This window comes from Embiotoca jacksoni, unplaced genomic scaffold, assembly GCF_022577435.1.
Source record: "Embiotoca jacksoni isolate LCO1_2020_lvr unplaced genomic scaffold, fEmbJac1.0.p SCAF_150, whole genome shotgun sequence".
In the NCBI taxonomy this organism is placed as follows: domain Eukaryota; kingdom Metazoa; phylum Chordata; class Actinopteri; family Embiotocidae; genus Embiotoca; species Embiotoca jacksoni.
Genome location: NW_027185286.1, coordinates 13,622 through 26,173, shown reverse-complemented (window position 1 = coordinate 26,173; position 12,552 = coordinate 13,622). Strand labels below are relative to the sequence as shown.

Below are 12,552 nucleotides of genomic sequence, written 5' to 3'. Positions count from 1 at the left end.
TTTTCCGTTAATACAGAGTCCCAACCTTTTTAAAAAAGGAATGTAGAAAATGTGCCACAAATCAAAGACGTTAATCAGTCCGACTGTAAACTGCCTGGAGTCACATTTCCTACCAGGAAATTAGACGCACACTGTGTGTGTGTGTGTGTGTGGTATATTCCTGGTATGAAGTTGTTCTCAGAGGTGAACTGGTTTGACAATCTTAACAAAGAGTTGCTGAGAAGCAGTCTATTAAGAGCAACATATTTCCTGCCGGTTAAAAACATGTCACCAGCATGTTGAACTGAAAGTGTTTTCACAGCTTCAGATAAAACTCTATTTATTTATTGGGATTTTTTCTGACAGTTTTGTCAACATGAGTGGAATCCCTGACCTCCTGAACCCTGTCAAATGACCTTCACACTGACCAAACAAAACACAGAACTGAACATGTCACTTGTTTCAGGTGTTTCACTAACTGCTAAAAAAACAATATGTGAAACAACAAAAAGTCGATTTCATCTTCAGTCAACAAATTCATTTGAATTTCATAAAGACTTTATCCAGAAATAATGAAAAGTGACACTTTGGACCTCAGGAGGAAGATTGATTGATTGATTGATTGATTGATTGATTGATTGATTGATTGATTGAGAGGAATATGATTATCATGTAAAAATATACTCAACATTAAATATCTGAGATGTATTGATTCCCCTCATTCCCCTCAGTCTCTCTGTGATTAACAGTTTAATTTATTGGAGGATTTTGTGTCGCAGTTTTGTCTCCTCGGTAACTAAAACACATTTGAACACAATTAATTACTGAATTATACCTTTATTATATAATGACTCACATTCACACAGTCGTCTCAAACCTTGTTGGACAAGTTGGAATGACTTCGACTGGGTTTCAGAGCAGGTAGGAATCCACAGACTGGGACTGACAGGAAACAGTTTTAATATGGGCAGGACCAAGAACAGGTCCAAGAACAACACCAAGAAAAGGACCAGGACCAGGACTAAGAATAAGAACAAGAACAAGAACAAGAACAAGAACAAGAACAAGAACAAGAACAGGACCAGGACTTGGACCAAGAACAGGACCAAGAAAAGGACCAGGACCAGGAACAAGATCCCGAACAATACCAGAACTGAGGACCAAGACACTGGTCATATTTCCATTTGATGAATTTTCATGAGTGTGTTGAGGAACATGTGACGGTCAGCGTGTTCTCATCACTCTGAGTCAGTGTGTGTGTTTTTTTTGCAGTATTTCCTCGTATGTCACATTCCGGGAAAAAACACTTCAACCTACCAAACCAGAAATTTTTCTTCTTCTTTTAGTTCCTCAAACACAAATAAACTGATCGACTTCCTACTGACGTTTCATTACTTTCTTTGTTGTTTTATTGTAGATACACAGACAGCTGTTACAGATTGACGTTACAGATAGGTGTGACAGATATATGTTACAAACGGATGTTACAGATGGGTGTTACAGACAGATGTTACAGACGGACAGATGTTACAGACAGCCGTTACAGACAGACGTCACTGACAGATGTTACAGACAGATAGATGTTACAGACAGATGTTACAGACAGATGTTACTGACAGATAGATGTTACAGACAGATGTTACCGACAGACAGATGTTACAGACAAAGGTTACAGACAGATGTTACAGACAGATAGATGTTACAGATAGATGTTACCGACAGACAGATGTTACAGACAGACGTTACAGACAGATGTTACAGACAGACAGATGTTACAGACAGACGTTACAGACAGATGTTACAAATGGACGTTGCAGACAGATGTTACAGACAGATAGATGTTACAGACGGACGTTACAGACAGACGTTACAGACAGATGTTACCGACAGATAGATGTTACAGACAGATGTTACTAACAGACAGATGTCACAGACAGATGTTACAAGCAAAGGTTACAGACAGATGTTACAGACTCATAGATGTTACAGACCGATGTTACAGACAGATGTTACAGACTCAGATGTTACAGACAGACGTCACTGACAGATGTTACAGACAGATAGATGTTACAGACAGACAGATGTTACAGACAGATGTTACAGACAGATGTTACAGACAGACATTACAGACAGACGTCACTGACAGATGTTACAGACAGATAGATGTTACAGACAGATGTCACAGACAGATGTTACAAGCAAAGGTTACAGACAGATGTTACAGACTCATAGATGTTACAGACAGATGTTACAGACAGATGTTACAGACGGACATTATCGACATTTACAGACAGATGTTACAGACAGATGTTCATTCTTTCTTATTTTCTAAAAATAAAACAAATTGAAACGAGAAACTTTCTTCAGAATTAGCTCTGAGTTCAACTGAGGACAGAAACAAAGAGAGAAAAGACCGAGATAAATCTGCCAGAGTGTGTGTGTCGGAGGGGAGTGATAAAATACGGCTGCATTTGGAGAGAGGAAGAGAAGGAGGAGGAGGAGGAGGCTGAAGGTCTGTTTTGTTTTCTAACGGCTGTTGTTTCGTTTCTGCAGCAACAAACTTCAACCAAACAAATATGGTTCAACACACACACACACACACACACACACACACACACACACACACACACACACACACACACACACACACACACACACACACACACACACACACACACACACACACACACACACAGTATACCCTCCTTAATCTAATTTCAGTATCAACATAGAGAATGATGTTTCAGTTTATGTTTGCATTTTCTGATCAGTCAGATTGAACCAGTTCAGAGTCTGTTTGATTCAGGAATCAGGTCCAGTACTACAGAAACCTGCCACCCATCCAGGACTACAGGAACCGGCCACCCATCCAGGACTACAGGAACCTGCCCTCCATCCAGGACTACAGGAACCTGCCCTCCGTCCAGGACTACAGAAACCTGCCACCCATCCAGGACTACAGGAACCTGCCCTCCATCCAGGACTACAGAAACCTGCCACCCATCCAGTACTACAGGAACCTGCCCTCCATCCAGTACTACAGGAACCTGCCCTCCATCCAGTACGACAGGAACCTGCCCTCCATCCAGGACTACAGAAACCTGCCCTCCATCCAGGACTACAGGAACCTGCCCTCCATCCAGGACTACAGAAACCTGCCACCCATCCAGTACTACAGAAACCTGCGCTCCATCCAGGACTACAGGAACCTGCGCTCCATCCAGGACTACAGAAACCTGCCCTCCATCCAGGACTACAGGAACCTGCCCTCCATCCAGGACTACAGAAACCTGCCACCCATCCAGTACCCATCCAGTACTACAGAAACCTGCGCTCCATCCAGGACTACAGGAACCTACGCTCCATCCAGGACTACAGGAACCTGCCCTTCATCCAGGACTACAGGAACCTGCCCTCCATCCAGGACTACAGAAACCTGCCACCCATCCAGTACCCATCCAGTACTACAGAAACCTGCGCTCCATCCAGGACTACAGGAACCTGCGCTCCATCCAGGACTACAGAAACCTGCCCTCCATCCAGGACTACAGGAACCTGCCCTCCATCCAGGACTACAGAAACCTGCCACCCATCCAGTACCCATCCAGTACTACAGAAACCTGCGCTCCATCCAGGACTACAGGAACCTACGCTCCATCCAGGACTACAGGAACCTGCCCTTCATCCAGGACTACAGGAACCTGCCCTCCATCCAGGACTACAGAAACCTGCCACCCATCCAGTACCCATCCAGTACTACAGAAACCTGCGCTCCATCCAGGACTACAGGAACCTGCGCTCCATCCAGGACTACAGAAACCTGCCCTTCATCCAGGACTACAGGAACCTGCTCTCCATCCAGGACTACAGGAACCTGCCCTCCATCCAGGACTACAGAAACCTGCCACCCATCCAGTACTACAGGAACCTGCCCTCCATCCAGTACTACAGGAACCTGCCCTTCATCCAGGACTACAGAAACCTGCCCTCCATCCAGGACTACAGGAACCTGCCCTCCATCCAGGACTACAGAAACCTGCCACCCATACAGTACCCATCCAGTACTACAGAAACCTGTGCTCCATCCAGGACTACAGGAACCTGCGCTCCATCCAGGACTACAGAAACCTGCCCTCCATCCGGGACTACAGGAACCTGCCCCCCATCCGGGACTACAGAAACCTGCCCTCCATCCGGTACTACAGGAACCTGCCCTCCATCCAGGACTACAGAAACCTGCCCTCCATCCGGGACTACAGGAACATGCCCTCCATCCAGGATGTAGACACATCTAGAGTCAGTAAATGTCCCTCTGGACTTAACATGAATCAATTCATCTTCTCTCCTCTGGGAGGCGCTACAGACCAGAACTATGTCTTAGCTTCCATCATGTGACTCAACAACCTGCTGGCCTGTTTGTTTTATATTAAAGTTCAGGTTGTAAACAACAACAACATAAACACTGTATGATCTTCCAGCGATGTGACCGAAACTGACTCTCAAGATCTGGACTCTGTTACCATGATAACTCTAGCTTTAACTCCGGGTTTTCAGGACTACGAAGTCCGTTCACTTTTTAGTGGGCTGTATCGCCATGGTAACTGATGCTGCCGACCTAACCTAGTCCTGATAACAGATAACAGAGAAGGTAAAAAAGCGCCACCTCCTGTCCAATCAGTGACATCAGTTATGGTAGAACATAAGACGTCTCTTGTGGAGGACAATGTTCAGAGACACACAGTCCTCTTTGTCTTTTTGAGATCTAGATTCATGTCATGGAGATTCTGTACTTTGATATCGTCCTACAGCAGAGATGGACAGACGCTGTAGACACTCAGAAGATGAGACACTTTTATTTCTTATTGTCTCCGTCTGAAGCAAGACAAACTGTCCAGCACACCATGATACATCTTACCTGACCATGAATGTAGTGGACTGTAGTTCAGTCACATGTCCTGTGATTATGGACAGGTCAGTTATGTCCTATGATGATGGACAGGTCAGTCACATGTCCTCTGATGATGTCATGCACGTAAGTGTGTACTGAGCATGTGCAGAAAGGTGCAGCTGATATCTGTGAGCTGTAGAAACCAGCTGCAGGAGAAACACTGGGCAGAAAGAGCTGAGGTCAGAGGTCAGGTGGAGTTCATGTTCAGTTTAACTTTATTAAAATAAGATAAAAGGAACAAACAGGAAGTGAACATCACATTGTTTACATGTTTCAGTCACAAACTTTAGAATGAAAGTAAAAAACAGGAAACAGATAAACTGAGCAGGTTTAATACTCTGAGGTCTACTGGAGTCCAGGGGACAAAACCCGTCCACATATCAGGGGTCAAAACCCGTCCACATATCAGGGGTCAAAACCCGTCCACATATCAGGGGCCGATGTGTATATAAGTACATAAAAGGCCAGAGTAGACAATCTATCAGTCAGTCTTTGAACTTAAAGAGTCACAAAACATTTGTATTTATTAAAATCACTTAAAAAAAAAAAAAATTTAAATACTCGCAGAAAGTAAATTTATTTTGTTTTAAAAATAACGTGCTGCCCCAATAAAGACCACCTGGATACCTGGACTCATTCTGGGCATCCAATCAGCTGACGAATGAGGTGACCAATCACATGACCAATCAGCTGACCAATCAGATGGCTCTGTGTCTGCAGACTTGAGTTTGAACCTGCTGCGTGTTTCAACTTGACCCTCCACATGTGTGTTCATACAGTACTGTATATTTGTGTTTGAATACATGATCACATGTGTTTGTATGTGTGTGTGTGTGTTGTCTGTGTGTGCATTGCGTGTTGCTGTTTTAGATCTGGCGCCGGTTGGTCCTGGATCGTCTCTTGGATGTTCGGCTCCTCACCAAAGCTTTTGGCTGAGGAATGATTGGCTGCGGCAGGAGGGCGGGGGTTTGAATGACATGGGCGGGGCTTTGCTGAATGTGCGCGGGGCTCTGTGGTTTAGCTAAACGTGAGCTGAACTTTTTCTTCCCTCCTTCATCAGAGTCGGCACTCTCGTCTTCTGCAAAAAACATTTTAAACAGAGGCAGACTTTTGTCAAACAGATGGAGGTGAACATTAATTTGACCTGCTCAGGTATTTCAAACATATGTGCCCGACAGAGATTTACTCAGTAAAGTCTTACACGTGTTTTGACTTTGCAATCATTGCAAATATGGTATTTATTCTTATTTTTGTGCATGTTATTCCTTTGTTCAACAGGGGAGACTCAAAGGAGGGCAGCAAATGTCTGCCTGAGAATTGCTGCTATGTGCAGATGTACCCATGTGACAGGTGTGTCAATAACTCGGCTGCAAATACAATGTATATATATATATATATATATATGAGTGTCACTATCGTCGACACTCAGCCAAGAAGAACTCTGAATGCCGAAAGGGTCAAACGTCAACATACTGACGCATAACAATGTTCAGTGTGTTTTTGTCTCACCATCGTCTTCCTCGACACTGTTTGCAGCAGCTACAGCTGGTTCTGAAATCAATCAATCAATCAATCAATCAATCAATCAATCAACAAACAAAGATTTGATCAGATATTCGGAAGATAAAAAAAACAGAGCAGGATGTACCAGATGCTGTCAGCTGATTGGCCGCTGGAGCTACAAAAAATTTCAATTCAAATGAATGAATGGATCAGTACAGAATGGATCAATACATTTGACATGATGACAGTTAAGTTTGATTGACTTAAAGTCTTAAAGAGACTGCAGTTCAGAGACAGAATGTTTTATGCAGTGTTGACTGATTGTTTTACTCCTGACATAAAAACATCACAAGGATGTTAACGCGGTTAAAAACTGGATATTTGTTGGAGGCAGTCTTTAGATTTGTAACTTCTCAGACTTTAACCATTTGTTATTTAATCTACTTTGATCCTTTAAATATGCCAGTATTCCTCAGATCATGTTGAAAATCACAGTGTTCTGTTACCAAATTTGCACTAATCCGAAGCCAACTCAACTGTTTACTGACTTACATAAGCAGGACACGAGAACATTGATATCTGATGCTGGATTCAAGAAATGTTGAAATGGTTAAAATGTGGAAGCTCCTCCCACTTCACATTTACATCTGAAGATTCAGGAGACTGTCTGAGAGAACGTAAACCTATCCTGTTAAAAATTATGAGTTTTTAACTCTAAACAAAGATATTTTCAGGTAAAGATACAAAATCCACTTTAAAATACATTCAGCTTCATGTAAAATTCATTTTCAGATAGATGAAGTTTTCTGGTCTCAGACTATAAAATCAGAAAGTTGTTCTCACCTTCTGCTGTCTCTGAGCTGGAGCTGAGGGTGTCTGAAACATTAACACAAATAAACTGGTGAACAGGTGATTGATCGAACAGGTAAACAGTTGAACAAGTAAACAGTTGAACAGGTGAATGAATGAACAGGTGAACAGGTAAACAGGTGAACAGGTGAACTAATGAACAGGTGAACAGGTAAACAGGTGAATGAGTGAACAGGTAAACAGGTGAACAGGTGAACTAATGAACAGGCGAACAGGTAAACAGGTGAATGATTGAACAGGTGAACAGGTAAAAATATGAACAAGTAAACAGAAGAACAGGTAAACAGGTGAACAGATAAACAAGTAAACAGGCAAACAGGTAAACAAGTAAAGAGGTGAACAGGTAAACAAGTAAACAGGTGAACAAGTAAACAAGTAAACAGGTGAACAGGTAAACAGGTGAACAAGCAAATAGATGAACAGGTAAAGAGATGAACAGGTAAACAGGTAAACAAGTAAGCAGGTCAACAGTATAAACAGGTTAACAAATAAACAGGTGAACAGTATTTTTTTCTCATGATATTGTGAATGTTGGAAAGATACTTTGTTTTACATGAAATATATGAGCAGTAATTTGATGTTTAGATGATGTTCAGGTGGTTGTTGTCACCTGATATCATCATCATCATTTTCATCATGTTCCTACCTGATGATCCTCCTCCATAATTCAGGGATTCAAATATTTAGATAAATAGAAATGTAAAATTTTAAACATCGTCAGAATGGGAACATTTTCATTCGTGAATATTAGAGATTACTGATTAAAAAAAACATACTATCCTGATTGAATAAACTGTTTGCATCAGACATGTTGACACGTGACCACAGGTCATGTAACTGGTGAGACTGCAACACATGACAAGTAGTTATGATATTTTTAGCACATGTCAGTTAAGTATTACTAACCACTGCTGTATAATTTAGTAAAAGTTTTAATTGAAATATTTACCATTTCCTGCAAATAACAAGTAGGAAAGTAACTTTTGATGACAGTTAAATATCTGCTTCAATCTTGTATTAATGCACACAGTGCTATTATTTTAATACTGCCTGCTGTCCTGCTGTGGACAAACCAGCTTATACTTGTGGTTGTACTTAAAGGACACCACATGATGTTAATGACTGAATATTTAGCACGGGCTCTGAACAGTTGGAGGCTAACATGTGAATAAGCTAAAGAACAAGAAGAGAAATAGGAGAAGTTGAATCTGCAGATATTGAACACAGTGAGACACCTTCATTAATTTTAATGCTCCGTCTGTTAAACATCTATGATGCATTTCACATTTATAAATGTCTAATATTTTGTAATTCACAACCTGAACCGTCAGGACCCGATCGATTGGTATCAGATTATTTAATTGTGAGGTGTTGGTGTGAGGGTTAGGGTCCGAATCTCTGAATGTGAGAAGGTCTCTGACAGGAGGAGACATGGTTCTTCCTGTTGCCACAGTGTTTTTAGAGACATGTCATACAGTGCTTCTAATACACATTCTGGATGTGTTCAAGTCTAATGAAAATAACGGAGAGGTTGTAAGCGGTGGTCTTACCGGGCTGATCAGGAGAGACAGCGTTCATGCTCTCTGAAAAAACAACAACAGTTCAGTCAGAATATCTGGTGTTAAACAGTAACTGATGTTCACAATCAGGCCTGCAGGTGGCGCCGCTGATCTCATCCTGCTTGTCTCTGGTATGTTAATGAACCGTCTCTGTAACCTACTGGGCCGCATGTGGAAGAAACAGTAAACTGAGTGTTAACTCTGGGTGTCAATTACTGGGTTTGTTTATACAGGAAGTCTTTGTTAGTTTAACTGAAGATTGTTACTTTATATTGATGATAAATATTCTGTTTTATTTTTTACACCTGCAGCGAGCCAGTATGAACATATAAAACTGCCCTTTATTTTAATGCAGATTCACTGATATGCAGACGATACAACTGTTTATCTGCGTGCCTGATCTCATCACCTGTCTTACTGATACTCTTCATTACTGAGTTGAAAACTGAATCCAGAAAATGTCAGACAACATTCAGACACAGATTACACATGTGGCTGAAAACATCTGTACTCATGTTCTTATTACAAGCCGCTAAAGTTTTAAAAACATCTACACCTGAACACTTTAACACAGACAGTTTGTGGCTCACCTGTAGGGGCTTCATCAGATGTTGAATCTTTATCTGACAGAGACAGGTAAGACAGACAGGTAAGACAGACAGGTGAGGCAGAGACAGGTGAGACAGAAAGGTGAGACAGAGGCAGGTTAACCAGGCAGGTGAGACAGACACAGGTGAGACAGACAGGTGAGACAGAGACAGTTGACACAGAGACAGGTGGGGCAGAGACAGGTGAGACAGACAGGTGAGACAGAGACAGTTTAGCCAGGCAGGTGAGACAGACACAGGTAAGACAGAGACAGGTGGGGCAGAGACAGATGGGGCAGAGGCAGGTTAACCAGACAGGTGAGACAGACAGGTGATTTACCTGTCGACATGGCTTGTATTCCAGCATCTGCAAACAGAAAACAGTTTTGTTACATTCCAAAACAGTCAGAGATGTTTTCATCAGATTATCAATGAGAACAGATGTTGATGAGGTCGTCCATCAGGATAGATGTTGATGAGTTTGTTCAGATGTTATTCAGATGGGTTCTTACCGTTGGAGTCAAGGTCTCCTTCCACCAGGACGACAAACAGAGAGAACAGAAGAACAACGTTCCTACGACACAAACATACGTTTCAGTCTGGGGACCTTTGTGGCCCCTCAGGGCCCTCGTACAGAATTTAAATCTGATTTTCTTCATGAAGACAAATTTTCAGATGAATTTCAGATTCATGAAAAATATTTTACCACAGAAATCTGCTGGCCTTTGGCCTCCAAACCTTGACCCTGAGTTAGCGAACACAGATTGAGTTGTGTAACACCAACGCACAATAACACACGTAGTAACACACACACTGACACACACACACTGACACACACTAACACACACTGACACACACTAGGACACTAACACACACTTAACACACAGTAACACACACTAAAACACAAACTAACACACACTAATACACACTAACACACAAACTAACACACTAACACACAAACTAATACACACTAATACAAACTAACACACTAACACACACTAACACACACACTAACACACACTAACACACACTAACACACAAACTAACACACACAAACTAACACACACACACACTAACACACACTAACACACAAACTAACACACACTAACACACTAACGCACACTAACACATACACTAACACTAACACACACACTAACACATACACTAACACTAACACACACACTAACACACAAACTAACACACACTAACACACACTAACATACGCTAACACTAACACACACACTAACACACAAACTAACACACACTAACACATACACTAACACTAACACACAAACTAACACACACTAACACACACATTGACACACACTAGCACACGCTAACACACGCTAACACACACTAACACACTAACATGCACACTAACACACACTAACGCACACTAATACACACTAAAACACAAACTAACACACTAACACACAAACTAATACACACTAATACAAACTAACACACACTAACACACACTAACACACAAACTAACACACACTAACACACAAACTAACACACAAACAAACACACACTAACACACTAACACACACTAACACATACACTAACACTAACACACGCACTAACACACACTAACACACACTAACGCACACTAACACATACACTAACACTAACACACGCACTAACACACACTAACACACACTAACGCACACTAACACATACACTAACACTAACACACAAACTAACACACACTAACACACACACACTAATACACTAACACACACTAACACACACTAACACACACTAACACACTAACGCATACACTAACACACACTAACACACACTAAAACACTAACACACACACTAACACACACTAACACACAAACTAACACACACACTAACTCCAAATTAAAATTGTGACTCTGAAACTGAAAACGTCACAAAGATAAAAAGCATTTTTCACTGTTTCTGTTTTTCTTTTTTTGTATCTTTGTGAGACGATGAAACGACGAGAACGAACGTACCTGGTGAGCATGATGCTGTGAGGTCAGACAGATCCCTGATCAGTACGACAGGTAGGCAGACAGGTGAACACTCAGGTAGGCAGACAGGTGAGTGTTACAGGATGTCGGTGTTGCTCTGCAGGACTCGTTGGATCTGAGCGTCTGGCGGCGGTTTATATATCTGCCTAAATGTCACCAAGACAGAGGACGGACCACAGTGTGTGTGTGTGTGTGTGTGTGTGTGTGTGTGAGTGTATCTGCTGATGTTTGTGCGTGTGAGTGTGTATCTGCTGATGTGTGTGTGTGTGAGAGTGTGTATCTGCTGATGTGTGAGAGTGTGTATCTGCTGATGTGTGTGAGTGTGTATCTGCTGATGTGTGTGTGTGTGTGTGTGTGTGTGTGTGTGTGTGTGTGTGTGTGTGTGTGTGTGTGTGTGTGTGTGTGTGTGTGTGTGTGTGTGTGTGTGTGAGTTTCAGATTTCTGTTCATGTTCCTGACGAGAAGGTGAAGAAGACTCCCGCATGGGTTAGTTTTTCCGGATCTGTGAGGACCCCGAACATGAATTCTGAATCTGAACCCAGGCAGACCTGCCGACACTAGAGAGGAGTAAACTTTATTTATTTTACTCTATTTATTTAAATCAGAAATTCAAATCATATTTAACACATCGTTTGTTGATGTCTCAAACTTCCATCTGAATTTTCATTCTTGTGTGAAAAAGTTTATTGTGTCACCAAAAAGATGTGAAAAACTTGAAAAAAGAATTTCTGATTCTCAGAACTTTAGTCATTCTGACTATACATGTAATATATATAAATAATTTAGTCATTCTGACTATATATATAATATATATAAATAATTTTGTCATTCTGACTATACATGTAATATATATAAATAATTTTGTCATTCTGACTATATATATAATATATATAAATACTTTAATCATTCTGACTCTTATATATAATACATATATATATATATATATATATATATATATATACTCAAATACATAATATATATAAATAAAGAAACGTCCTGATTGAAACACAAAGTGGTCCTCACAACAGCAGCAACACAACGCAACAACACACACTCTACCGGCTTTGTGCAATTTAATGACGTCCTCATAGTTCAGGGAATCCC

At 41.3% G+C, this 12,552-nt stretch overlaps 1 protein-coding gene across 2 annotated transcripts; it reads right to left on the bottom strand.

Annotated features, from left to right (window-relative positions):
- Positions 1–5,124: 5,124 nt before the first annotated feature.
- Positions 5,125–11,545, bottom strand: LOC138198456 (GRB10-interacting GYF protein 2). Of its 2 annotated transcripts, XM_069149880.1 has the most exons (9): positions 11,432–11,545; positions 9,959–10,020; positions 9,787–9,813; positions 9,450–9,482; positions 8,851–8,883; positions 7,274–7,306; positions 6,576–6,605; positions 6,437–6,478; positions 5,125–6,005 (listed from the first exon to the last, which is right to left on the bottom strand). In XM_069149880.1, exons 1-9 carry the CDS (start codon positions 11,440–11,442, stop codon positions 5,794–5,796), a joined length of 483 nt encoding a protein of 160 aa, XP_069005981.1. In that variant the 5' UTR covers positions 11,443–11,545; the 3' UTR covers positions 5,125–5,793. The 2 variants fall into 2 exon arrangements, with proteins under 2 accessions (XP_069005981.1, XP_069005982.1); XM_069149881.1 differs by lacking the exon at positions 6,576–6,605.
- Positions 11,546–12,552: the final 1,007 nt, after the last annotated feature.